The following is a 23986-nucleotide window of genomic DNA, read 5'->3' on the forward strand; positions in this document are numbered from 1 at the left end:
ATTAATTAAAGGGAAAATAAATAAATAAATAAATTGGAAAAAAAATTAAAGGATTCTCAGATTTTACATGTACACTGGGTTTTGAAGGAAAACAGGAACAAAAAACCAAACACACTAAAAATCACTAACAGTCCTCTTTGTGAAGACCAAAGGGAATGTTTTAATGTAGCATACATTTTCTTTTCAAACACAGCACCAATTTATTGCATAAACACATTTACCAGGTAGCAAGTACTAATAAAATTATCAAGTTATGTAGTTGAGGGCTATAAGAAGTTCTACAATCGCTCTTACAACATTGATTTTTTTTTTTATACTTGACTCACTTATAGTAAGTAATATTTAAAAACAGAGGATGTGAGTCAGGCTACCTGGGTCTGAGTCTTGGCTTTATTATCTAATGGTTGATAATACTAGTTATACTAGTGGGTATAATATTATTTACCCCATAAAAGTGTTGGGATAAATGAGATAATTCACATATACAACAAAGACTATAGGAAGCACTCAGCAACTATTAGCAGCTGCTATTACTATATTATTATTTAGTTATTAGTTGGTAAGAGAAACACAGTTAGTAGCTTAATGCACTAGCTTGAGATAGAACAAAACTGGACTGTGGATCAGGTTCTGTCCTTAAAGAGGGGAGATAAAGGGTAAGCTCGTTCACAGGGAATCTCAAGATGAAATAGGCAATAGACTCTGTAGGCTGGAAAGAATCCTGCTCTTCAGGTTACAATGAAAATAAACTTTTAAAAGAAAAAAGGATCTCAGCATTAAGAAATATAGAGGAGAGGTAGACAAAGTAAGAGGGCAGTCCATCAGAATTCAGCCTACTTAGAAGGAAGGACAAAGAAGAAGGCTAATGAGTCCTTTCCAGTTAGGCAAATGGGAGTTGCATTACTCAGTTTTATTCTTGGAGGCTAACTGTGGCCAGGAATGGGAAAGATAGGCACTGTTATATTTTTAAGGACCCTCCTTAAAGAACAAAAATTGGTTAGCCAAGAAAAGAAGTAAAATGTTTTCCTCTGTTGTTGTTTACATAATTCCAATTTACTTAAGAGTATATAAAAATGAAAAGACCAAAGATATCCTATGTAGACAGTTTAATACAGCCAAGGGCAGAGAACATTCCTATCCCCATATGAAAAGATAAACTATAATAGACATGACTATATTTTATTTTGAAATAACTACTTATCAAGAAATGATAATACTTAAGTGTATTGTATGTCTTACTACTGCCTCCTGATCCCCTTGTCTGTTTGAAATTCTGACCCACCGGGTGAACTTCTGAATAAAAACTTATATAATCTAACTAAAAGCATACTCTCCTAGAAGATAAATCCACTAGTTTCTAGACCCAGCTCTGTTACTAATTACATATTTGACTCTATCTCTTAGTCTAAAAATTTTAAAACAATAATATTAAGAGTTTAGTTTTAAATCCCCCTTTGAGCTATTGTTTTAAATGTTTAAAATTCAAAAGCACTGATAAAAATGTTTATAGCTCATAGTTTATTATATTCAGCAAATGAAACCTAATTTTCCCTTCAAAGTTAATGAAATGTCAAAGTGGTAAAGTGTGTGAGTGTGTGTGTGTGTGTGTGTGTGTGTGTTGGGGAAGAAAGGCCAGAGTTATTAGAATCTTTTATAAATATTATTCATGGTTTCACCTATAAGCACACTAAGGGTAAGAACTAAAAACACTCTCATACCACATTCTAAATTATATGATAGGTAAACTTGATGCTTCATATATACTACCAATAATTTTTAAGTAATTCTTACAAATGTTTAAAAACACTAATACACAATATCATTTACAGAGGCACCTAAGGAACTAAATACATAGATATAAATTTAACAAATGTGTACAAGATTTATAGGAGGAAAACTACAAAACTTAGATGAATGAAATCAAAGAACTAAAGAAAGAAAGAGATGTTTTCCAGAATAGAAAGACAAAATATTGTCAAGATGTCAGTTCTTCCCAACTTGATCTACAGATTTAATGTAATCCCAATCAAAATCCCAGCAGGTCATTTTATGGATATTGACAAACTGATTTTGAAGTTTATATGGAGAAGCAAAAGATCCACAATAACCAAAACAATACTGAAGAAGAACAAAGTTAGAGGACTGATCTACTTAAAGTCTTATTATAAAGCTAAAGTAATGAGGACACTGTTGTAATGTTAAAGAAAAAGAAAATAGATCAATGGAACAGAATAGAGAGCCCAGACATAGACCTACATAAATACAGCCAACTGATCTTTGACAAAGGAACAAACGCAATAAAATGGAGCAAAGACAGTCTCTTCAACAAATAATGCTGGAATAACTGGACACCCACATGCAAAAAAATAAATCTAGACACAGACCTTATTACTTTCATGAAAAGTAACTCACAATGAACCACAGACCTAAACATAAAATACAAAATTATAAAACTTATAGAATATAACATAGGAGAATACCTAGATCACTTTGGGAATGGTGATGCCTTTTTAGACATAACACCAAAGATATGATCCATGAAAGAAATAACTGATAAGTTACACTTCAATAAAATTAAAAATCTCTGCTGTGTAAAAGACAGTATCAAGAAAATTAAAAGACAAGCCACAGACTAGGAGAAAATATTTATAAAAAACATCTGATAAGCCTGGCCAGTGTGGCTCAGTGGACTGAGCGTCGCCCCATGGACTGAGGGGTCCTGGTTAGATTCTCAGTCAGGGCACATGCGTGGGTTGCGGGCTCCATCCCCAATGGAAAGCATGCAGGAGTCAGCCAATTGGTGTTTCTCTTATACTGTTTCTATCTCTCTCTACAAAATCAATAAAACATTTAAAAAAAAGAAGACATCTGATAAATGACCATTATCCACAAAATACAAAGAACTCTTAAAACTCAGCAATAAGAAAACAAGCATCTTGGTTGAAAAAATAGGCTAAAAACCTTAACAAAGAAGATATACATATGGCAAGAAAGCATATGAAAAGATGCTCCACATCCTATGTCATCAGGGAAATGCAAATTAAAACAACAAGACACCACTACACACCTATTAGCAGGGCCAAAATTTGGAACCCTGACAACAAATGCTGGTGAGGATGAGCAACAGGAATTATTATACGTTGCTGGTGGGAATAAGAAATGGTACAGCCATTTTGGAAGACAGTTTGGTAGTGTCCTACAAAACTAAACATACTCTTAACCATAAGTTCCAGCAATCATGCTCCTTGGTATTGACCCAAAGGAGTTGAAAACATGTCCACATAAAAACCTGCACACATATTTATAGCAGCTTTATTCATGATTGCCAAAACTTGGAAATAACCAAGATGTCCTTCAGTATGTGAATGGATAAACAAACTGTGGTACATCCAAACAAGTAAATATTATTTAGCACTAATGAGCTATCAAGCTATGAAAAGACATGAAGGAGACTTAAATGTATAGGACTAAGTGAAAGAAGCCATTCTGAGAAGGCTACACTTTGTATGATTCCAACTCTGATATTCTGAAAAGGCAAAACTATGAAGATAGAAAAAGATCAGTGCTTTCTAGAGGTGGGGGTCAGAGGAAAAGATGAATAGGTGGAGGACAGAGGATTTTTAGGACAGTGAAAATACTCTATATGATACTATAACATTGGATATGTCATTATATATGTGTCCAAATCCACTGAATATATAACACCAGGAGTGAATGATAAGGTGAACTGTGAACTTTGGGTGATTATGATTAGTCAGTGTAGGTTCATCCATGGTAAAAAATGTACCATTCTGGTGAGTGATATTGATACATATGTGTGAGAACAGGAGGTATATGGAAAATGTCTGTGCCTCCCTCTCAATTTTACTGAAAACATAAAACTGCTCTAAAAAATTAAGTAGTTTAAAAAAAAAAAAAAAAACAACCTCCAAATTTAATTTAAAACATAATTGTTTCATTATAACACATACCTTAAGTATTTATGGTATCAAGTACTGGGACATGATCATTTCCTTTTTTAATCTTTAGGTCTTACAAATGCTTCTTGCTTAACATGTTCACATAACTTTTTAGAAAATATAAAGTCCAAACTCTGCTAACCAATTATTCAGTTTCCAATCTTATTTCAATTTCTATATTAGGAACACTTACCAGATATAATACATATCCCCATTCTGGAGCTGTGGAATAAGAAAAGATTCACAGAGTTGTAAGGCTAACATAGTCTTGCCTTCTTTTTCAGTGTTACAGATGATATCAATTCCACTCTTACAATCAGTTTTCAATAAATGCTGTAACAGGAAAAGAAAAATCAGTTCACATCAAAATATCTGAAAAGCTAGTTGCAATAAATGTGTAAAAATCCAGAAAAAATTAGATTTCTAATTTTCTTCTACAAAGACAATGAATTGAATAGAAAAATTCTCATGGTTTCGTAGTTTTACTATATAGCACAAACAGTTTACAGTGACTCATTTTAATCTCATTAATGTCTATGACTTGAAGGTAAGTAGAGTCCATATTAGGAAAAGATTCTTCATCTTGAAAAAAAATTAACAAACATGAAAGTTTAATTTTTAATATTTTATTTAAAAGGAAAAGTCATAATGCTTCTCAGTTTTTATTTGACCTCTGTCACACCAGAAACTCAACATAAATAATGCTTATTGCCTTGGCTGGGTGGCTTGGTTGGTTGAAGCATTGTCCTGTACACCAAAAGGTCACAAGTTCGATTCCCGGACAGGGCACATACCTAGGTATCAGGTTCAATCCCTGGTCAGGGCATGAATGTGAGGCAACTGATCTATGTTTTTCTCTCTCTTCCTTCCTCTCTCTGTCAAATCGATAAATATATTCTCAGGTGAGGATTTAAAAACTAACTAACTAAATAAATAAATAAATAAAACAATGCTTATTAATGAATGTTTTGTTAATATCAGAGTTTGTCTAATTCAACATGAGCTTAAAGAATGGTGCCAAAGAGAAAACATCCAGATAATGTAATCTGAAAACCTTTGGCATTACTGTGAAAAAGAATTTAACAAGAATGGGCTACATTTTTTTTTTAATTGTAAGGTTAAAATGATGATAAGCAAACAAAATCTTAAACAATACCTCCCGGAATAGCTGATCTTCTACAGGTGACATAAACAGACATGTGAAGAGTGCTTGATGGAAATATAAGTCTTTGCTGATTTCTGGATGATTTACACAAGATTTAATAAGAGCCATTGCTTCAGGTATGCGTTCACAAGCAATTAGGTATCTGGCACGTAGTTCAAAGAATAGTGGATTTTCAGAACTTAAGTATTTGTTCACTATATTAAAAAGAGAACAGACTCGTATTACTCTCAAGAAAAGATTCTCTCAAACTCTTGATTGTGTTGTAAACTTTATCACTAACATGTGGACCTAATTAGAGTTATTTAATTAAATAGCATTTTTAGTAGGAATTTATTTGTGAAAAGAATATAAAATTATGTGATTGGAAAAATTGAAATAAAGGTCACAAGAAAACAGTGCTCAAAAATATCTGTTGAAAGTAAAAAACAAACCTCACTCTATGTCAAAATATGTTTCAATAATATGGGGTCTGAAATTTCTACTAAGATTATGTACTTGATCTTCTTAGTGCTCAATATTTTCATTACTGTTAAGATGAAAAGGCTGAATCCTAATGTATCAATAAAACCACATTAATTCTGATTAATTATAGAGAAGTAAATCAGAATTAATGAAAAAGTTAAGTCATAAAAGAAATATATTTTATTACTTTTCAACAAAAGATTAAGATAAAAGGACTGCTTATTAATATGTGTTCATGTATCACTAAGAGTAATTACTAATATACTTGCTTTTACAGAAATTAAAAAATATACTAAATCTTTATCCACTAAGTTTATTTAGACCTAGCAACAACCTTATGACAGGTGTCATAGTATTTGTTTCACAGATCACAAAACCGAGTCTCAGAGAGGTCAAATGACTTGCCCAAGGACAAAAATTAAGTGACAAAGCAAGAACTGGAACCCATATTTCATGATTTTGGACTCAAAGTATTTAAATTAGTTATATATGTTTAAACATTAGCTTCTAAAATGCTTATGAGTGATGTTTTATTTGGGCTTCTACATTTGCCTTGGAATTGTTTTCAATATATAAATAAGCAGACACTGATTTGTATAGTTAATTCAAAGACTTCAGACTAGTCTTTACCATAATGAACACCAACTAGAGAAGAGTTGTCCATATTAATAAGGCTCTAGAGAAGCTTTTCCCAGAGTGAGGCATGTCAATGTAAGTATGAGAGGACTATGTATGAAGAACTATATATACATATATCAAGGCCATCAACCCTCACAGCAACCCACAGTATGTTTGTTCTAACTCCTACTCAGAGAAGCCTAAGAGCTCTCCTAAAAAGCCAAACTTTCTTTTCCAGTTTCACTCCATTTGAAGCTCTGTCTTGTCTACCTCCTGTCCCCGCTGGCCTCATTCCCCAGTCTCCTCAGTTTCCTTGTCTGTCACCCTTGTGTTACCTATATTTGACTCTTCATACCTTTCCTCAATAATCCAACTCTTCCTCCTCAATCCAGCTGCCTCTCTCTTCGTTCCTTTTATTCCTTCCCCAGACCCTCACATCAGGTTCCAGTCTCCTTTGTAACCCTTGAGTATATACCACTATACCACTGTCACATAATATACCTCAGCCTTTTCCTCCTAGTTTTGTCCCACCTCCCATCTCATCTCACCACTTCGCACTGCTTCTGCTGGCCTTATCTCTTCATCTTCTCTCACATCTCTGTTGTAGGCCTCCACACTTGGATCTGCGGTTGGCTTGCTCTTAAGCCCAAGAACCACAGCTTCTTCTCCACTCAACTCTACTTACAACTCACTCCCACCCCGTAACCTGGGACAAATAGAAAGATCCTAACCCGTTCAGCACAATCTGTGGTGTGAAGTGTCTTTCTCACCAGACCAAGGTCTGAATGGTTCCAGAGCTGGGGGTTCTTCTCTTTTCCCCTTAGCTATCTTATAACTACACTCTATAGGTTTTCTCCATGCTTTCAAATGTTTTCCAGTTTTGTATTTATTCACTATTACTCAGCTCTACAGTCTAAGCTTTGGTGATCAAAAATGTTCTGTGGCTCAGGGAATAATATGGCAAATATTTTTTAAAGGATTAACTAGAAGCAGTTGACAGAGCCTCCTTCCTCAAAATAAAATTTTGGCCCACAGGAACCAATGTGCATTGTTAGATTTAAGAGGAAGAGATGTCAAAGAAGTATGCAGGTGGTAAGAGGATGAGAAATTTTCATTTCTATTAGTGGATGAAGTTTGGAAAATACTGCTCTACAGTATTTGGAATTGAAATTTACTTATTCAGTTAGTCACTCAGTCACTTTCACAGTCATCATGTGGTCACTCATTCAATCAACACATATTTATATTGAGCACCTAATCTGCACCAAGCACTGGGCGAAGTGTAGATATACAGTAGTGGTGACAAAAATTGGATGAGTTACAGCCCTCACATCTCCTTCTGTATAAGGGAGATTTCATGTACCTAAGCAGGGTGTTTTGTTTTGTTCTAAAAAGGTGTGCCTACTTAAATAGATATTTAAAATATAACTGAAGTGACAAAAGCAAATGAACTCTGTACCAACTTGACAGTAAATGTGTTAACACTCTGAATTCCCATTAGAATGGGAAATTACCAGAAATAAATGTACCTAAGTCTAGTGTCAAAAATCACTCTTGCCCAGCCAGTGTGATTCAGTGGTTGAGCGTCGACCCATGGACCAGGAGATCGTCAGTTCAATTCCCAGTTGGGGCACATGCCAGTGTTGCAGGCTTGATCCCCATTGGGGATGTGCAGGAGGCAGCCAATCGATGTGTCTCTCCCATTGATGTTTCTCTCTCCCCCTCCCTTTCTCTCTCTCTAAAAATCAATAAAAACATATTTTAAAAATCACTCTTAGGGCGGGTTAGTACAACAAATTAAACATACTTCATGTAAAAATACATAACTCTTACTCAATATTAGAAAATAAAATAAAAATCACTATTACTGCTCTAGTTAGAAAATGAAATTATGTTTGCTTCTCACAAATGTTGGTTTTGATTTTGAGTCTCCTGAAGTACCTATCTCCTGAGATGCTGGCTGGGCTTTAAGAACAGCTTGCAACACTGGATCTTCCCATGGGCCACCATCTCTAATGATTCGAGTCACCAGTTCCAGATTCACATTTCCATATCTGCGGAGGTGATTCTGGCATTCCTAGGAGAGAAAAATCATTTTGGCTTTGTGAATTTAAAGGGGTTAAAAACTAAACTTGATTATCATTGTCAATAAAGTGAGTGATGGCCAATGAGGCAGCTATTAAATTATAAAAGAGAAAGGGTTGCTAAGTAACCTATGTAGGGCGTCAAAACCCCATTAGTACACAAATCGACTTTAATGCCAAAGGTTACACAGTTTGTACATAACTGGACTTAGTAAATCCCATTATAATAGGGATAAAGTGTAACCTAAGGAAAAAACTTAAGGGATGCATCATTTCTAGGAAAAGCACCAGGTTGCAAAATCCTAAGGGAAAATCTTACAGGATGCATCATTTCTAGGAAAAGAACCAGGTTGCAAAAATGTAAAATTTAAATGCTCACTTAAATTTATGGAGGGGCTCATAAGGTTTCTGCTAACAAGGGCAAGCAAAAGCCTGACAATAAGAAAGGGCTAGAGGGATCCAATGCAGACTCTGGTTGACAAGTAGACATAGGTGCCCCTGCCCAATCCCAAATGTAGTCTTAGTGGTAGAAGACTGAAAGATGAAAACTCTATCTCACTTTGTGGTGTAAGTACATTTGTAGTCTTGGACAAAGAAATGACAGGCTGAAGGAAAGAATCCAACCTACAGTATGAAGACTTTGTATTAGGTGTAAGATTAAAATGTATTGATAAGTTGGGCATTAGCTGATAATTTGTCTATGCATATTGTTTTTTTAAAGATAATTGAAATGTTTTTAGAGTCTGATATCTTAGACTTGTGATTATAATATGAATTATGTAACAGAAGTTAAGTTTGTAAGCAATATTTAAGATTCAGGAGAACTTGGTTTACTGAATTTATAAATTTGATTTATTAGATTTAGATTTATAAGATTTCACTGTTTGATTATGCTTTCTGATTCATTATATACTTTATTCAGTGTTGTGTTTTAAAATGTTTCAGGGAATTTAATTTGGTAATTTAAAAAGATTAACGGAAGGCCTAGTGAAGTTAATACATTTATTTTTTTAATGCCTAAATTGAGTTTAAAGCCATAAGAAAACACTAGATATTAAAACTGGCAATGTTAAAAATTTGAATAAATTGCACATAAATTAAAACAAATGATTGCTAGAATTTTTGTGCTTAAACAAAGTAAATAAAAATAAAAATCCCTCAGGCATTAGAAAAGTAATAACAGTTGTAAATCAAAGCTTCAGGATAAAATATACAGGGGTTGGCAATAGGTTTACAGTTGTAAGAATGCAAAACGCAGAGTTTATTCTTGTATTATTATTAATTATTGTATTTATTTGTATTACAACTATAAATCTACTTTTGCCCACCCTGTATGTATAGTCACAAATATAACTTACTGGATAAATCAACAGGGCTACATACTCAAAGTGACAATAAACACTTTGCTTTTATTAAATCATGTTCTTGCCCTGGCCGGTTTTGCTCAGCGGTTAGAGCGTTGGCCTGCGGTCCAGAGATACCCGGGTTCGGTTCCCACTAAGGGCATATACCTCGGTTGCAGTTTTTCCCAGGCCCTGGTTGGGTCATGCGGGTGGCAGCCACTCGATGTGTCCCTTTCACGTCGATGTTTCTCTCTCTCTCTCTTCCTCTCTCCCTCCCACTCTGTCTGAACAAAAAATGGAAAAATGTCCTCAGGTGAGGATAAAAATAATAATAATAATAATAAATGATGTTCTTTCATTCATTTGAATGTTCCAAAGTGATATCTACATGCCACTTCACATTCCCTGTTAAAATATACAAGAGGTTTTGTTTTAAAAGAGAATGAGGCAACAGAATAAATCAAATTTCAAAATAAATAATCATTTAGTCAAAGGATCCTTAACTCAAAACATGAAAACAAGTATCTAAAAGTCATTTAGGACATTCCCAAATTAAAATGAGCAAGCAGGCAAGCAAACAAAATCCTATAAACAATGGGCAAGTTACTTAACCTCTCTGTGCTCCTTCAATTAACTCTTCTGCAAAAAGAATACTAAAAACACCACCTTCGTAGGATTGTTGTGAGGATTAAATAATAAGCAGTATTGAAAAGTGCTTGGTACAGTGCCTGACATATAGTAAGCACTTAATAAATGCTAGCTATTATTTCCTCTAGTATTTTTTAACATTTTGAATATTTTATTTTAGGACAGCCAATTGCCTCAGCATAAAGTTAATTCTACATTTCCATGTGTCAGCATGTTATAGCATTAGAAAAATAACATATAAAGTTATTGGTCAGCTATGCTTCTTTTAACAGATGGAACATAGTAACGATCTGTGGTGACAGCTTCATGATGAAAAGCAATCGTTTTCAAACCTCAAGGTAAACAAAATCCTAAATTACACAAGACACACATATTGGTACCCCTAAAATTCAAGCTGGCTTTTGGTCCAATCAAAGCACAAGAGACAAGGTGAGCTGGATGCTAGTCCCTGAATGACTGGTGAGCTGTAGCTCTGCTGCTGAGCCCTTGGACAACCCACCTTTCTGGCTGTGTTTGGGTAAGTGAAGCACTGATCATACAGCCACTAACACTTTGGGACCTCAAAATGGACTTGAGCTGAAGTCAAGATATGGTAAGATAGGTCTACCACAAATTTCCTAAACTTGGCTGAAAATAAGAAACACTTGAAAACTTTGTTAAATAACAGACTCACAGGACCCATTTGAAAAGTACTAAATCAAAATTTCTAGAGGAAAGCCCTGATGATCCATCTGTAAATCTAACAACCCTTACCCTACCGTCAATTTTGGCACACTTTTTGATTGCACCTCCTACAGTTAGTATGTTCTTTCATAAATAGCCATACTATCAATTATATATTTGTATTCCCATCAATCCTTCCATTAAAAATTAGGAAATTAGCTTAAGTTCATTTTTGTAAAATAAAAACTATAAATAGGAGTTTTGTTTTGTGTGTGTATGCACTCTTTTTAGGAAAAAAATTTGTTTTTCCTTTATTGATTTGAGAGAGAGAGAGAGAGAGAGAGAGAGAAACATCGATAAGAGGGAACATCAATTGGCCGCCTCCTACTTGTCCCCCACTGGGGATTTGACCCACAACCTGGGCATGTGCCCTGACCCGGAATTGAACCGGTGACCTCTTGGTGTGTGGCTCAATGCTCAACCACTGAGCCACACTGGCCGGGCTGTGTGCACTTCTTAAGTCAAGTGCACCATATTTTGGAGACCACTTCTATTAGAAATAGGTTGGGATAGGAAATAAAGATTAAATAAACATTTCATTTTTTCTATTTAGAAAGGTACAGTATGAAAGAGAACAAAAAAGTTTGTAAGTATCTTTTGGCTCCTGCTATCTTAAATAGTATGGTGGCTTTTTTGGATGATCTTCAATCTAAAAGTCTTCAAAATAAAAAAGGAAGCACTGAAATCACTGAAGAATTCACAACTCATCTATCCTAGAGTATATATACATATTGTAGGGCTTTTAAAGAATGTTTACTTAAAGATTTGGACCTGTAAAACATAACCCTTTACTAAGTCATCTGCCTGCTGTCATTGATTCCACTGCACTATGCTAAATACAGGGGTGGGCAAAAGTTGCTTGTATAGAAAAAGACAATTCATAAATAATACAAGAGTAAACTGTTTCATGAGCTCACAACTGTAAACCTACTTTTGCCCACCCCATCCAATTCCCTCAAAAACTTCTGTTCAATCTTATGTCATTGCCAAAGGTAAAGACCAAACACAACTCCTTCCCTCACTCTTCCTTTGGAATCCATGTGGTATGGGCTTACTGTTTTATTTTAGAAGATTTTTCTTCCCTGAACTTGTTCCCACTCTGCTGAACTCTAGTTGGCCACTAGAACATGTCTGTGAAGCTGCAGCTTGGTGTGCTGGCTATTCTGCATACTTGATCTGAACCCTTCACTAGCTTATCACAGGATGAAAGTCTTAATGCTCCAACTTCATGACCTCTGGACTTACATATCATGAAGTCTTTTCTCTAGTTGGGTCTCTTCCATGTCTCTCAAACTCATCTTGCACTTTCTTGTTATGCTTCTTCTCATATTATGCTCTTTTCTCCTCCAACTTCCTATAAACCTATCTAAACCTTCCTGTTAACCTATCTCAATCCTTTCCAATCTTTTCAGACCCACTTTTCTCTGAGAAGCCTCAATCGATAATAAACTTAAATTCTTCTCTTGCAGTATTAAAAGTCTCTACCAGTTCACTCTTCTGGTGTTTATCAGATAGAGGCCTTGTCTTATTATTGTTAACATCTTACTTTGTAGGTAGTTTAAAGCTTCTCCAAAAAGAGTCGGGAAAGGAAAGATGTACAAAAGAAAATATATTCTCAATAATAAATAAGTTTTAAAATCAAAATAGGATTCTACGGAAATATGTGTAAGTCGAAGCATTATGCAATCTCTGTCTTATTTTTAACAAAATGCAGATTTCAGATTAAAATTACAGAATGCCATAGTCATACTCATCCATAAGCAAGCTGCTATAACAAATCAAAGGGTAAACATAAAAGTCTTTAATGTGGTTAATTTTATAAAAACAAAGCCTTTAAAATGCAATATTATACTTACAATACTTTGACGTGAGATGAGAATGACCATGATATCTTTTATTATTACTTTCATTGGTTAAATTATGGCAAACCACTTCACAAGTTGTAAAATACAAAGATGTTATACAATTTTATTTTACAAAAAGATAATTATAGCAAATTTGCTGGTCTTTTCTGTAGTTAAGTTCCTAAGAAGTATTTACCTGATGTTTTAGAAAAAATAAACACTCTGAGTTTGCCCATATAAAGAGGGTAGTACAAAAATAGAAAATTTACTGCTTTTCAAAAGAAAGTTCTTATGAAGAAAATCATTTAAAATAAATATTCAGAAGTGTTTGCATCATTACATGATTGTTGTTCCCCAAAATCAATGCCACCTACAATGCTTGTATATATGCCATTAAAAACATGAATTAAAATTTTCTGTTGAAAAATCTTTCAACTGGTCCTGGCCGGTTTGGCTCAGCGGTTGCAGCATCGGCCTGTGGACCAGAGAGTCCCGGGTTCGGTTCCCACTAGGGGCACGTACCAAAAAAAAAAGAAGGAAGAAAGAAAGAAAGAAAATCTTTCAACTAAACCATTTTAATTAGTTTTCAATTCCTTTGTTGAAAATGGTTAGTATTCAAGCCTGGCCAGTGTGGCTTAGTGGATTGAGCATTGCCCCATGGACTGAGAGATCCCAGTTCAATTCCTAGTCAGGGCACATGCCTGGGTTGCAAGCAAGATCCCTGGGGGGCAGTGTCCAGGAGGCAGCTGATCAATGTTTCTCTCTCACATCGACATTTCTCTCTCTCCCTTCCTCTCTCTCTAAAAACATCAATTAAAAAACATTGAAAAAATGGTTAGTATTTAACACTGATTGACTTCAGGATCAATGGAAATGTAATACTCAAATTTCAACAACACTCTAAATTTGGTGCAAGGCACTTAAAACTGAGAATCATAAATTAGAATAAAAACCTTTCCATGTGGATCTACCAAAGGTATCTTTTTCACCTAAATGATAGCTATTAAAATCAAGTATCAAAGTAAACTAAACTTAAAATCAGACTTTGAATTATTATGTGGCCAAGTATTAAAAAATTTCAAAATTAAAGCATATTTAGTCACACTGGTGTCATTAAAATTTTTATACTCTTAAATATTATTTTATTTTTATGCTTTTAAAATGTATTTTAAATTTAAAAAAGAAAGAAAAAAAAAGAAAAAAGGCAAAGAGAACTGAGAAAAATTCTCCCTTTCAAACTATAATGATGGAAGTCTTTATACCTATATTTACTAAAATAAATTGGCTAAATAAAACATAAAATGCATGACTGTAGTCAGACAAGACTTGGTTTGTTTTCCAATGCCTGGATGTTGATGAGAATGACACCAGGATTAAATTATGCTGTGTTGTAATATGATTAAACAGGCATCACCCCAAGGCCACATAATTCTGTCCCTTAAAATCTTAAAAAAAAAAAAGTATTTTATATTTTACAATGTATATAATATTAGTACATGTACATAAATAACAAATATACATATATTGGGGATATGTGCTCAAACTTAAAAAAAAAAATCTAGATGGGTAAGATACCACAAGTGTGGAAACTCCTGGTTGTAGTTATTACTTGTATTTATATTTGTGTTTGGAATCAAATATAAAACTCACCTTCTTATGTTGATCCTAACATAATGTCAGTTTTCTTTACCATCTCCTGATCTGCTTCCTCCTTGCCACTTCTACAGCCTTACACACCCTTGTCTGGGCCTTCATCTGCTATCACTCAGATAAGCACACAATAAAGTTTCTTCTTCCTCCCTCCCCCAGTAAGGCACTTTTTAGAAGGTTTTAAAAAGTTAGACTATGAAGCACTTAAGCTACTAGTATAAATAAAACATTTCTTTATACCTATTCTTTTGACATATTGTAAACACATGGTTATCACATTATTTCACATAATAGTTAGGGAATACTGACTGGAAAAAATGCTGGGTTAAGAGTAAGACATAGATCCTTGTTCTGCTTCAAGAAACCTCAACTCCACTGGAGCTTAATTTGCTGATATGTAAAATAAGGGATTATTGTATTAATTTCTAAGGTGATTCCCAAACTCAAAATTATAAAAATCCATGAATACCCATGAATTAGACTTTGATACATTAAAATAATTAGAATCATGTACTTAATGGACTATTTAGCATATCCCTATGGGGTGTTTGAAAAAATGATTATTTAAATTATATAATCAGTTACCTGCCTAATAAAAATAATTACATTTTTTAAAATTTAGGTAATAAATATAAATGTTACTTATATTAGCAATCAGAGTTTTATCAGAGGGGGAAGCCAATCATAAATACTGTAAAATCATCAACTAAGAGCATAATCAAATTTCAGAATTAATTGGTGGTTGCCATGCTAATGAAAGCACATCCTCCATTAACATTTTTAAATAAGTAATGAAATAATATAGCCAAAAGAGAAGTGCAGTGTTATAGTTCTAACCTGTAAGACAAATCCTGAAACAGAATTAAGGTATATGTAAGATTTGAGCAGATTGCCCTGGCCGGTTTGGCTCAGCAGTTAGAGCACAGACCCACAGACCAATGAGTCGCTGGTCTGATTACAGTCAAGGGCACAAACCCTGGTTGCCATTCATCCCTGGCCCGGGTCGGGTAGTGCAAGAGACAACCAGTTGATGTGGCTCGTAGATGTTTCTCTCTGTCTCTCCCCCTCCCTCTCTCCCACTCTATCTAATGATAAATGGAAAAATATCCTTGGGTGAGGAATTTAAAAAATAAAAACAAAAAACAGATTTGAGTAGATTACTACACAAAAAATAAATATAAAATCTGATTCAGCAGAAAGAGCAGAGTTAATCAAGAGAACAGATCACAGTACTGGCTATGCTACAAATTGGGCAAGTTACTTAATCTCCAATAAATATTGCTGAATAAATGAACAAATAAATGAATCTCTCTAATCCTCGGTTTCATCATTTATTTAAAAATTAAATTGGCCTGGCCAGTGTTGCTCAGTGGTTAAGCGTTGACCCATGCACCAAGCGGTCACCAGTTTGATTCCTCCTGTGCAGTTTGATGTACATGCCCAGGTTGTGGGCCTGATCCCCAGTGGGGGTCATGTAGGAGGCGGCTAATCGATGTTCTCGCTCATCGATGTTTCTCTCTCTCCCTTCCTCTCTAAAATCAATAAAGAAAATTTTTTTAAAGAAAAATTAAACTGGACTTACTGTCCTCTACAGTTCTTTAAAGCTAAATTTTCTATGACCTGATATTTTATCTGGAGAAATATAAACTACTCCACGCACTAACATGCTGATAATTCTAGTTATTATGCATTAGGACATGATACAAAATCAGCTTTTGGTGAACAATGAATGCCTCACTGATCCAGATGTGCTTTCAGAGTTGGCTTCAAAGTAATAGTCTATCATTGATTTTCGAAGGCACTTACATGCCTGTTCCTGGCAACACAAAACTGCAAGATACTCAGAATATAAGATCTTTATGATCAGCTACTACGGAATGAACAACTATTAATGCACACTGATGTGCAGTGCCGTCTTTTAGATGACTGCTGTTCTACGTCAGGGTACTCTAACCTTTCCTGAAATATAGAACTTATTGACGCTGACAGCCCTCTTTTGGAGGCTTGCTCTCAGTCCCTTGAGCTTAAATGTCTCAAGTTTATTTATTATATAATATTTTAAGCTTGAAATAACTCAGGCTCTCATGTCTCTTCAAAGTGATTATAAAACCTCAACAGTTGATGTGAACTTACATGTTACCTTCTCAAACAGATTTTTAATAATTTTGTTTTCTTTATTGATTTTAGAGAGAGAGGAAGGGAGAAGAAGAGAGAGATAGAAACATCAATGAGAGAGAATATCAATTGCCTGCCTCCTGCATGCCCCCTACTGGGGATTTGGCCCAGAACCTGGGCATGTGCCCTGACTGGAAATCAACCAGTGACCTCTTGATGGATGGGCTGATGCTCAACCACTGGGCCATACTAGCCAGGCTCAAACAAATTATTTTTTAAGCCCTGGCCAGTTTGGCTCAGCGGTTAGAGCATCGGCCTGCGGTCCGGAGAGACCCGGGTTCGGTTCCCGCTAAGGGCATGTGCCTCGGCTGCAGTTTGTCCCCGGCCCTGGTTGGTTGTGCGGGTGGCGACCACTCGATGTGTCCCTTTCACATCGATGTTTCTCTCTCTCTCTGTTCCTTCTCTCTCCCTCCCACTCTATCTGAACAAAGAATGGAAAAATGTCCTCGGGTGAGGATGATTAAAAAAAAAAAATTATTTTTTAAAAATACAGAAAAAGTGAAAATATTTCTGAGGTCATGATAACCAAGAATTAATAATGAGTAACAATTTCAAAAAGATAAACACCAGTGGAAAACTATCAAAGTTTTACACATTTGAACACAAGATTTATCTAAGGAATACAATATTTACAAAATAATTTCAGAATCTGCAACTTTTACTTTAACACCAATCCCAGTACTACATATATGGCACATTTGTCAAGTATTTCTTTCATAGAGAGTGAATTCTTTCCCCTTATACGTTTCTCATAATTAAGCATACTTCCATTTCTCTTTTTACTGCACACTGTCAAAGTAGAATCCGCAAGTAAATATTTGATGGTTTTACCCTATGCATATGTTTACTAATCTCTACCCAATTCACTGTACACAATGGTAAACAATGGACTATGAGGTAAACAGTTTTAGACAATATTCCTCATTGCTTCTTGTGTTTCAGAGTTCAACAAGACGATATCTCTCTTTAAAAAAAATGAAAGAAATGGCCCTGGCCATGGGGTTCAATTGGTTGGAGCATCATCCCATACACCCAAAAGTGGAGGGTTTGATTTCTGGTCAGGGCACATATCCAGGTTGTAGGTTCGATCCCCGGTCCTGGCACATATAGGAGGCAACCAATGTTTCTCTTTCACATGACCCCCTCCCCATTCCCGCAAATAAATAAAAACATATCTTCAGGTGAGAATTTAAAAAAAAAAAAAAAAGAGCCGTGGCCAGTTTTGCTCAGTGGTTAGAGCATCGGCCTGTGGACCAAAGGGTGACGGGTTCAACTCCCAGTCAAGGGCACATACCTGGGTTGCACATTTGTTCCCTGTCCCCGACTGGGGTTGTGCGGGAGGCAACCAGTCGATGCGTCTCTCTCATATCATTGTTTCTTTCTCTCTCCCTCCCTCCTTTCTATTCTGTCTTAAAAAAAAAAATCAATACAACCAGTCGATGCATCAGGTGAAGATTAACCAAAAAAAAAAAAAAAAGGAAAGAAATGTCTAGACATCAGATAGAAGTTCTGTGGATTTATTTATTCTTCATATGTGTTGGCAAACATTAGTACTTAAGGACTAAGACTTATCCTAAGTATTAGAGACACAGTTTCTGCCCACAATATCTAAAGCACTATTGGAGAGACTATCAAACCACAGATAGAATATATAGGGATTAGTGTTTTGTTTAATAGTGGGAAAATTTAAGGGAGAAAAGTCATATACAGGCAAAATGTTGTTGAGCAGAAATAAGAAAGAATTTCTATTAGAAAAGAAAATATGGGAACACAATTTTGAAACTGCTACTCATACAATGTCTTGCTATTATGGTTGTACTCTTTAAAAGCCACAACTACAAAGGTGTTTGGAATACCATGATTTGGACTTTGGCAAATTAAGTCTTTGGACAACTTATTCCAAGAAGTCTAGAAAGAGACATGGTCCTCGGAAGATTTTAGTAGCAAGTCAGTAGTTCTAAACGTCTTTATTATTAGCTAAGAACAATAAAATCTGGGAGGTGTGCTGGTTATAATGTCAAAAAATATACACTCTAACTTCTTAAGGAAGATCTACACTTACTCTGGTGAAATAGGGTGGGAACAGTCTCCCTTGAGGCTGGTTCTTTTACTTTTGATTATTTTAAGCTTTCCTCTTATGATGCAATTGCAATAAAATAGCCCCAGGCCGCCTCCTGCTTGGAAGGTTACCTCCCCTACCTCCTCCAACCTTCTTCCCTACTCACCTAAAGAAGGACGAGCAGATTAAAAACATTGGGTGGAGTAGGAAAGAAAGCTTAACTAAAGGCCTACTTCCAGTCTGAACAGAAAAGACCTTTCTGACTTATACACTGTCCCCAGAGGATAGGGATAGAGTCTTCTCTGAGGTAAGGGCAGGCTTACTGAAATATCTGAAGAGCTGCAGCAAGCAGTAAGGCTTCTTCTAGATTACTGACTGGCATTTTGCGGACTACTACAAATTCTTTTCTATTTTGCTAAATTGAAAATAAACTTTGTGACATCTTTTTCTCTTTTCATTTATAAAAATAATCAGTGTTCTTGGTTTAAAAAATAGTCCGGCCGATATGGCTCAATGGTTGAGCATCGACCCCTGTACCAAGAGGTTGCCAGTTTGATTCCTGGTTGGGGTACATGCCCAGGTTATGGGCCTGATCCCTAGTGGGGGGCATGCAGAAGCGGCCAATTGATGTTCTCTCTCATCGATGTTTCTATCTCCCCCTCTCCCTCTAAAATTAATAAAGAAAAACAAATTTTAATAAAAAATAATAACTAGGAAGGTACAAATATAGATCCTTGAGTCTAACTATCATTAGGCATTAGTACTTGAATGTTCAAAGATATTTAAAAGTCTGTGCCTAAAATGGAACTTACCTTCATTCTATATCCGGCTCTTCCTGTATATCACCACCCTCTTAGTGAATGACCCTACTCTGTGTGGTTACTTTGGCTTAGACACCAATAATATACTTGATTCTTCTCTGACTACCCCCATCCAATCAATACCATAATCTGAGATTTTAGTTCCAGATTACTGTGTGTACACTTTTATTTAATACTTGTGTTTTCCACCCTGGATGGTTTGGCTCAAGGGTTACAGCATTGGCTCAAGGACTATCGGGTCTTGGGTTCGATTCTCAGTCAAGGGTTATAGTACTTGGGTTGCAGGTTCAATCCCCATTCTAGTCACGGTTGTACAGGGGGTAGTCAATTGATATGTCTCTCTTACATTGATGTATCTTTCTCTCCCTCTTCCTTCCTTTCTTCCTCCCTAACTCCCCTCCCTCCCTCCCTTCCACTCTCTAAAAACTAATGGTAAAATATCCCTGGATGAGGATTAACAGAAAAAAATAATAAAACATGTATTTTCTTCTTACAGAAATGTTTCGGACATTAATTGAATTTTCATATTAGCCATATTAAAAATAATCTACTGATTTTAACTTGTTTTCTCAGGTCAATCCTATTTTTTTAATTCTGTAACAACTCTCTGTAAATTCTTTGTTTTGATCATTTCTAAATTAGCCATCATAATTCTTTATTTGTTTTCCTGATAAAAGACATGTAATTGGTTTGTTTTCCAAGTATTTGAACTATTTATTTTTGTTTGCCCCCTCTCATAAACTATAGGGATTGGCATATGTATTAAACAACATTTTTTTTCTCTTGAAAAACTCCTTAAACAGTATCTATTTATTGCTGGTATTTGTTATTATGAGAAAGTCATTGCCAGCCTGGTAATATATTTTCCTTTTTGGCAATGTTGTTTGTTCCACATGAGTCCTGCATTTGTAGGAACTTTCCTTTATCCTGAAAATTGAAGACTGTACAATGTAGGACTGCACATAACTCTGAATGAAAAATTAATTTTTAGAGATTATTTCCTTCTTTGATTTGGTTTTTCCTAGAGCTAATCTGCTGTTGATTGCCATTACTACACTTTTAGTTTAGTAGTTTCATCTCTATACAATATTTTACCTCCACATATTCTTTGGGGTTGTCCCTTCTTTACAGTTTCATGGAAGATACCCTGAACTCAACCACAGCAAGAATATAACTGATTTTTTTAAATTCTTCTTTTTTCTTTATTTTTATTGTTGACACTATTAGAGATGTCTCCAACTACCCTCCCACCCTACCCCCACTTTGCCTGCCTCCATCTAGCCCCCCCCCTCACCCATATACACACTGTTGTCTGTGTATATGGGTTATGCATATATGTTCTTTGGCTAATCCCTTCACCTTCTTTCATCCAATCCTTTTCCCTCAACCCTCTGCCCCCTCAGACAGCTGTCTGGTTCCATGGATCCATGCTTCTGTTTCTATTCTGTTCGTCAGCTTATTTTGTTCATTAGATTCCACATATAAGTAAGATTATATGGTATTTATCTTTTCTATGACTGGCTATTTCACTTAGCATAATAATCTCCAGGTCTATCCATACTGTCACAGAAAGGTAAGATTTCCTTTTTTTACAAATATGTAGTATTCCACTGTGTAAATGCACCACAGCTTTCTCATCCCCTCTTCCACTGATGTGTACTTGGGCCATTTCCAGATCTTGGCTATTGTAAATAATACTCATAACTGATTCTTTTTTAACTGTCTTATCTCACCATGTAATTGATGGCAAGTGGCATTATTCTCTTTATTCATCTTTATTTAGAATATCTAGAACAGAGAGCTGTTTACTAAAGTAATGGATAAATACATCTCTGTTGTCCCCTAAGCCCAAACCAAGAGAGAAGGGAGAAGTTTCAATTTGTAAATCAATAGCTTATGAGGCCATAAAGAGGACACTACAATGGGAGACAACCACACCTTCACTGGTCCTTTCTTACCTCTGGGTATTGGGACAGGCTACATTTGGTTTGGGTTATACCTTCATTCTCTCAATGGAAGAAATGCTCTCATGCAGAGCCATACATCCCATTTTTAAGACAGCTATAACAGTCATATCAGGATTCATGTTCTGTAGGCTCTGGTGTACACTTGGTACACTTTCAAAAAGCACCAACAACTCTTTTCCTCCCTGGCTGCTTGAAGATCAGCCTCCATCATGAACAACACAGTAACTATCTGGATCAGGAAATTCATGACCAACAGACTACTTCAGTCAAAACAAATGGTCATTGGCATCCTTCACCCTGGGAAAGCAACAGTACCTAAGAGAGAAAATTTGTGAAAAACTAACCAAAATGTGTAAGACCACACCAGATGTCATCTTTGTATATGATTCAGAATCCATTTTGGTGGTGGCAAGACCAATGGCTTTGGCATGATTTATTATTCCTTGGATTATGCAAAGAAAAAATGAACCTAAACATAGACTTGCAAGACATTGCCTGTTTGAGAAAAAGAAGACCTCAAGACAACAGCAAAAGGAACAGAGGAACAGAATGAAAAAAGTCAAAGGGTCTGCAAAAGCCAATGTTGGTGCTGCAAAAAGTGATCTGGATATTGGACAAGAGTATAAATTCTTTGGTGACTGTATCTGTGAGGGTTGTGCAGATTTTCATGAGAGGATTAATAAACTGAAAACTTCAACTAAAAAAAAAAAGCACAAACAAGAATGACATTGACCACACACCAAATGCTCCACCATCTACTATTTCCTCCAACCCCTATTGTTATAAGCTGGTGGGGTGGGGGGACATTACTAGGTAGCCATGGAAAGTCTCACTTCTCTTTCTCTCTCAAATTCCCCTATTTAATTGTATTCAGTTAATCAAGTATTGTATGGCCCATCCCTCAATCTGGTTTGCCCAAGTCCTTGATATAGGTCTTTGTCCTAGTTTCTAGCATTCATAAGGATTTTCCCCCCTTATTTGGGAAACTAGAAAATTTAATTAATAGGGTTTGGAGGCCTAATGTATAAAATAACAAGCCTATGAAAAATTCACCAATTAACAGATTAAATATAATAATAGTGAGGTAGGTGCATCATATAAGAAATGTGTCATCTTTCTGTGTAGAGGTAAAGAAAAATTATTGGCAACCAAGGGGTAAGAAAACAAACTTTTAGAAGCCAGTAAATGGAACATCTGGCTCTAAGAATAAAGTTTCTTCTTGGAAAAACCCAAAAGAAAAATTATAGTCGGTAGATAAGACTTAAAAATTTCTACCCAAGCCCTGGGTGGTTTTTCTCAGTGGTTAGATTGTCAGCCCATGGACCCAAGGGTCACAGGTTCAATTTCCAGTCAAGGGGACATGCCCGGGTTGCAAGCTAGATCCCTGGCCCTGGTTGGGTAGTGTGGGAGGCAACCAATCAATGTGTCTCTCTCACATCGATGTTTCTCTTTCTCTCTCTCTCTTCCTCATTCCCTTCACTCTCTCTAAAAACCAATGAGAAAATATCCTTGGGTGAGGATTTTTTTAAAAAGAAGAAAAAATTTCTACTTGAACAGCTCAGGTTTTAGGAGATTGAAATTCACGGACTCTGTATGAAATACGACCATAAGGAAACTACTTGGAGAAACAGAAGTTTACCTAGCAGTATAACATTTTTTGAAATGTCAAAAGATGACATTGGGATTGCTAGTAGATTATCAAAAGTCAGTCAAAACCCTGGAGAATTCACAAATTTAGTAAATGCAAGAATTTAGGAGGATGTACATGATAGACTCCATGTTGGCCTTCCTGGGTCTATAGAGCACAGGCCTGGGAAACACCAGCAGCAACAGTTCAGTTCAGAAAATGGAGGACAATTCTCCAGGTAAAACTAAAATGGGAACAAAAAGTGAAGTCTCTTCTAGGAAGCAGGAGTTAAAAAGGCTCAAGAAAATGCAGAGTAGAAGGAATCCATAGCAACAAAATGACAGAAATGGCAGAGAAATATTTAAAAAATAAAAATGCACAACAAAAAGAAGTGGTGGGCTTTAGAATCTGAGTAGGAGGTAGAAAGGGTATAAAAACCATAAACCCTCCCTTGAGGAAATTATCATAATGATAACTGAATGGAAACCCTGCTCACAAGACAAAAAATATCTATCTATATCTATCTATCTATCTACCCTTACAATTTCACACATTTAAAAGAGAAGTCAAATATTGTCTCTCATCTACTCTATAGATACCTCATTGGTTCCCATTGTCATGCTCAGGATACATTTCCATGAAGGGTTCCCTGACGACCCATTTAAACCTGGAATTTCCTCCCCAATAACATTCACTATGCCAACACTCCTTATCTCCCTGGCCTGCTTCATTTTTCTCTGAGTCATCTGTCACATTCTAAAATACTCTGAATTTACAAGTTTGCTTTATTGTCTCTGTTTCCACACTAGGATTAGAATCCATAATATCAAGGTATTTCTGT

General features: G+C 35.7%; 1 protein-coding gene across 5 annotated transcripts in view; it reads right to left on the bottom strand.

Annotated features, from left to right (window-relative positions):
• Window positions 1–23986, bottom strand: part of ZNF654 (zinc finger protein 654) — an 85326-nt gene that overhangs the window by 12657 nt on the left and 48683 nt on the right. For 3 of the 5 annotated variants that reach the window (XM_036243841.1, XM_036243840.1, XM_036243839.1), the window contains 3 exons: window positions 8146–8281; window positions 5116–5318; window positions 4153–4292 (listed from right to left, as the gene is read on the bottom strand). In XM_036243841.1, coding sequence (XP_036099734.1) covers window positions 4153–4292; window positions 5116–5318; window positions 8146–8281 — 479 coding nt within the window. Of the gene's footprint in view, window positions 1–4152; window positions 4293–5115; window positions 5319–8110; window positions 8282–23986 lie in introns of those variants that run through there. The other 2 variants (XM_036243842.1, XM_036243843.1) reach the window with 2 other exon arrangements.

Source organism: Molossus molossus, unplaced genomic scaffold, assembly GCF_014108415.1.
Source record: "Molossus molossus isolate mMolMol1 unplaced genomic scaffold, mMolMol1.p scaffold_m16_p_5, whole genome shotgun sequence".
Lineage (NCBI taxonomy): Eukaryota > Metazoa > Chordata > Mammalia > Chiroptera > Molossidae > Molossus > Molossus molossus.